Source organism: Rutidosis leptorrhynchoides, chromosome 5 (assembly GCF_046630445.1).
Source record: "Rutidosis leptorrhynchoides isolate AG116_Rl617_1_P2 chromosome 5, CSIRO_AGI_Rlap_v1, whole genome shotgun sequence".
NCBI classification, from domain to species: Eukaryota; Viridiplantae; Streptophyta; class Magnoliopsida; order Asterales; family Asteraceae; genus Rutidosis; species Rutidosis leptorrhynchoides.
The window spans coordinates 397,886,953-397,892,744 of NC_092337.1; the positions used below are offsets into that span (position 1 = coordinate 397,886,953).

Below are 5,792 nucleotides of genomic sequence, written 5' to 3' on the forward strand. Positions count from 1 at the left end.
GTTTCTTCTTCTTCGGTTTTGGTTCGTTTTGCCAAGTTTCTAGGGATATATGATGTTCCCCTAATACGAACCGTCGTTGTCCACATTGGTTTAGAAAAACCTGGTGGTTTAGAGGTTCCCGGGTCATTGTTACAACTTAAGGACTTCGGGGGTTGACGATACATATAAAGTTCATCGGGGTTGGAATTAGATTTCTCTATTTTTATGCCCTTTCCCTTATTATTTTCTTTTGCCTTTTTAAATTCAGTTGGGGTAATTTCTATAACATCATCGGAATTCTCGTCGGAATCCGATTCATCGGAGAATTGGTAATCCTCCCAATATTTTGCTTCTTTGGCGGAAACACCATTGACCATAATTAACTTTGGTCGGTTGGTTGAGGATTTTCTTTTACTTAACCGTTTTATTATTTCCCCCACCGGTTCTATTTCTTCATCCGGTTCCGATTCTTCTTCCGGTTCCGATTCTTCTTCCGGTTCCGACTCTTCTTCCGGTTCCTCTTCGGGAACTTGTGAATCAGTCCACAAATTATTCCAATTTACATTTGACTCTTCATTATTATTAGGTGAGTCAATGGGACTTGTTCTAGAGGTAGACATCTATCACATAATATCAAACACGTTAAGAGATTAATATATCACATAATATTCATATGTTAAAAATATATAGTTTCCAACAAAAATGTTAAGCAATCATTTTTAAAGAAAACACGGTCGAAGTCCAGACTCACTAATGCATCCTAACAAACTCGATAAGACACACTAATGCAAATTTTCTGGTTCTCTAAGACCAACGCTCGGATACCAACTGAAATGTCCCGTTCTTATTGATTAAAAACGTTCCATATTAATTGATTTCGTTGCGAGGTTTTGACCTCTATATGAGACGTTTTTCAAAGACTGCATTCATTTTAAAACAAACCATAACCTTTATTTCATCAATAAAGGTTTAAAAAGCTTTACGTAGATTATCAAATAATGATAATCTAAAATATCCTGTTTACACACGACCATTACATAATGGTTTACAATACAAATATGTTACAACAAAATAAGTTTCTTGAATGCAGTTTTTACACAATATCATACAAGCATGGACTCCAAATCTTGTCCTTATTTAAGTATGCGACAGCGGAAGCTCTTAATAATCACCTGAGAATAAACATGCTTAAAACGTCAACAAAAATGTTGGTGAGTTATAGGTTTAACCTATATATATCAAATCGTAACAATAGACCACAAGATTTCATATTTCAATACACATCCCATACATAGAGATAAAAATCATTCATATGGTGAACACCTGGTAACCGACAATAACAAGATGCATATATAAGAATATCCCCATCATTCCGGGACACCCTTCGGATATGATATAAATTTCGAAGTACTAAAGCATCCGGTACTTTGGATGGGGTTTGTTAGGCCCAATAGATCTATCTTTAGGATTCGCGTCAATTAGGGTGTCTGTTCCCTAATTCTTAGATTACCAGACTTAATAAAAAGGGGCATATTCGATTTCGATAATTCAACCATAGAATGTAGTTTCACGTACTTGTGTCTATTTTGTAAAACATTTATAAAACCTGCATGTATTCTCATCCCAAAAATATTAGATTTTAAAAGTGGGACTATAACTCACTTTCACAAATTTTTACTTCGTCGGGAAGTAAGACTTGGCCACTGGTTGATTCACGAACCTATAACAATATATACATATATATCAAAGTATGTTCAAAATATATTTACAACACTTTTAATATATTTTGATGTATTAAGTTTATTAAGTCAGCTGTCCTCGTTAGTAACCTACAACTAGTTGTCCACAGTTAGATGTACAGAAATAAATCGATAAATATTATCTTGAATCAATCCACGACCCAGTGTATACGTATCTCAGTATTGATCACAACTCAAACTATATATATTTTGGAATCAACCTCAACCCTGTATAGCTAACTCCAACATTCACATATAGAGTGTCTATGGTTGTTCCGAAATATATATAGATGTGTCGACATGATAGGTCGAAACATTGTATACGTGTCTATGGTATCTCAAGATTACATAATATATAATACAAGTTGATTAAGTTATGGTTGGAATAGATTTGTTACCAATTTTCACGTAGCTAAAATGAGAAAAATTATTCAATCTTGTTTTACCCATAACTTCTTCATTTTAAATCCGTTTTGAGTGAATCAAATTGCTATGGTTTCATATTGAACTCTATTTTATGAATCTAAACAAAAAAATTATAGGTTTCTAGTCGGAAAAATAAGTTACAAGTCGTTTTTGTAAAGGTAGTCATTTCAGTCGAAAGAACGACGTCTAGTTGACCATTTTAGAAAACATACTTCCACTTTGAGTTTAACCATAATTTTTGGATATAGTTTCATGTTCATAATAAAAATCATTTTCTCAGAATAACAACTTTTAAATCAAAGTTTATCATAGTTTTTAATTAACTAACCCAAAACAGCCCGCGGTGTTACTACGACGGCGTAAATCCGGTTTTACGGTGTTTTTCGTGTTTCCAGGTTTTAAATCATTAAGTTAGCATATCATATAGATATAGAACATGTGTTTAGTTGATTTTAAAAGTCAAGTTAGAAGGATTAACTTTTGTTTGCGAACAAGTTTAGAATTAACTAAACTATGTTCTAGTGATTACAAGTTTAAACCTTCGAATAAGATAGCTTTATATGTATGAATCGAATGATGTTATGAACATCATTACTACCTTAAGTTCCTTGGATGAACCTACTGGAAAAGAGAAAAATGGATCTAGCTTCAATGGATCCTTGGATGGCTCAAAGTTCTTGAAGCAAAATCATGACACGAAAACAAGTTCAAGTAAGATCATCACTTGAAATAAGATTGTTATAGTTATAGAAATTGAACCAAAGTTTGGATATGATTATTACCTTGTATTAGAATGATAACCTACTGTAAGAAACAAAGATTTCTTGAGGTTGGATGATCACCTTACAAGATTGGAAGTGAGCTAGCAAACTTGAAAGTATTCTTGATTTTATGAAACTAGAACTTTTGGAATTTATGAAGAACACTTAGAACTTGAAGATAGAACTTGAGAGAGTTCAATTAGATGAAGAAAATTGAAGAATGAAAGTGTTTGTAGGTGTTTTTGGTCGTTGGTGTATGGATTAGATATAAAGGATATGTAATTTTTGTTTTCATGTAAATAAGTCATGAATGATTACTCATATTTTTGTAATCTTATGAGATATTTCATGCTAGTTGCCAAATGATGGTTCCCACATGTGTTAGGTGACTCACATGGGCTGCTAAGAGCTGATCATTGGAGTGTATATACCAATAGTACATACATCTAAAAGCTGTGTATTGTACGAGTACGAATACGGGTGCATACGAGTAGAATTGTTGATGAAACTGAACGAGAATGTAATTGTAAGCATTTTTGTTAAGTAGAAGTATTTTGATAAGTGTATTGAAGTCTTTCAAAAGTGTATAAATACATATTAAAACACTACATGTATATACATTTTAACTGAGTCGTTAAGTCATCGTTAGTCGTTACATGTAAGTGTTGTTTTGAAACCTTTAGGTTAACGATCTTGTTAAATGTTGTTAACCCAATGTTTATAATAACAAAAGAGATTTTAAATTATTATATTATCATGATATTATGATGTACGAATATCTCTTAATATGATATATATACATTAAATGTCGTTACAACGATAAACGTTACATATATGTCTCGTTTCAAAATCATTAAGTTAGTAGTCTTGTTTTTACATATGTAGTTCATTGTTAATATAATTAATGATATGTTTACTTATCATAATATCATGTTAACTATATATATAACCATATATATGTCATCATATAGTTTTTTTACAAGTTTTAACGTTCGTGAATCACCGGTCAACTTGGGTGGTCAATTGTCTATATGAAACCTATTTCAATTAATCAAGTCTTAACAAGTTTGATTGCTTAACATGTTGGAAACATTTAATCATGTAAACATCAATCTCAATTAATATATGTAAACATGGAAAAGTTCGGGTCACTACAATATGCGGTTTCAAATGCCCATAATGCGTCATCAAGCTTAGTTGACCAAATTTAAGGTTTATTGCTAACCGTCTTCTCTAAAATCCTTTTCAAAGCACGATTGGTGTTTTCAACTTGACCACTAGTTTGGGGATGCTAAGGGGTCGATAAACGATGGGCCACACCATATTTTTCCATTACTCTCTCCATAAGACTATTAGCAAAATGCGTACCGCGATCTGAGATTCACGCCTTTGGAACTCCAAACCTAGAAAACAAATTCTTTAAAAACTTAACAACTACCTTAGCGTCATTGGTTGGCAAGGCTTTGGCCTCGGCCTATTTCGAAACATAATCTACCGCAACCAAGATATAGAGACACTTATTCGAATTTGGAAATGGACCCATGAAGTCTAGGCCCCATACATCAAATATATCACATATTTGAATGCCTGTTTGACGCATCTCATCCCTCTTTGAAATGGAACCGGACCGTTGACAAGAATCACAACGTTTCACTAACTCATATGCATCTTTGAATATCGTGGGCCAAAAGAAACCGGAATCGAACACCTTTGTAGCGGTGTGATTCGGCCCAAAATGCCCCCCGTTGGTCCACTATGACAACTTCTCAAAATATCCCAGGCTTCTTGCCCATATACACATTTCCGAATTACTTGATCTGCCCCAATGCGGAACAAGTGTGGGTCATCCCAAAAATAATAACGTAAATCGTTGAAAAACTTTTTCTTTTGTTGGTATGACAAACCTTTTTGTAAAACATTTGAGGCCAAGTAGTTTACAAAATCAGCAAACCATGGAACTTCATCGACTAGGTCAATCCTCATTAAATGTTCATCCGGGAAGGTATCCCGAATTTTGGACTCGTCTAAAGGTTGAAGCCCGGGGTTGTCTAGCCTTGACAAATGGTCAGGTGCTACATTCTCGGCTCCCTTTTTATCCCTTATTTTTATATCAAACTCTTGTAATAAAAGGACCCACCTAATCAAACGATGTTTTGAATCTTGTTTTTGAAAAAGGTATCGTAACACAGAGTGATCCGTGTATACGATTGTTTTGGAAAGTACAAGATAAGATCGAAACTTGTCGAAAGCGAACACTACCGCGAGAAGTTCTTTCTCGGTAGTAGTGTAGTTCAATTGGGCCCCGTTTAAGGTCTTACTCGCATAATAAATTGGTCTAAAGTGTTAGTCAACTCTTTGACCAAGCACCGCATCAAGCGCACAATTGCTCGCATCACACATTAATTCAAAGTCTTTATCCCACTCGAGAGAAACAAGAATTGGCGGGTTAATGAGCTTTTCTTTCAACAAGTTGAAAGCTTTGGTGCATTCTTCATCAAATAAGAAAGGTGGGTCTTTTTCTAACAATTTGGTCATTGGGCGAGCGATTTTCGTAAAATCCTTTATGAACCGCCTATAAAATTCCGCATGCCCAAGAAAGCTTCAGATTGCTTTCACATCTGATGGTTCCGGTAAGTCTTTTATCACACTAATTTTGGCTTTGTCTACCTCAAACCCCGCCCTAGAAATTTTATGACCTAACACTACCCCCTCGTTAACCATGAAGTGACATTTTTCACAATTTAGAATTAAATTTGCATTTTTACAACGAGTCAACATTTTATCAAGATTTTTAAGGCATTGTTCGAAAGAGTCTCCGAACACCATATCCGAGAAAATAGCAAGCATGCATCGTTGGAAGGTTCCCGGAGCATTACATAGCCCAAAA

General features: G+C 34.3%; 1 protein-coding gene across 1 annotated transcript; it reads right to left on the reverse strand.

Moving 5' to 3' along the window:
• Positions 1–4,558: 4,558 nt before the first annotated feature.
• Positions 4,559–5,440, reverse strand: LOC139849861 (uncharacterized). Its single transcript, XM_071839479.1, has 2 exons — positions 5,266–5,440; positions 4,559–5,064 (listed from the first exon to the last, which is right to left on the reverse strand). Exons 1-2 carry the CDS (start codon positions 5,438–5,440, stop codon positions 4,559–4,561), a joined length of 681 nt encoding a protein of 226 aa, XP_071695580.1.
• Positions 5,441–5,792: the final 352 nt, after the last annotated feature.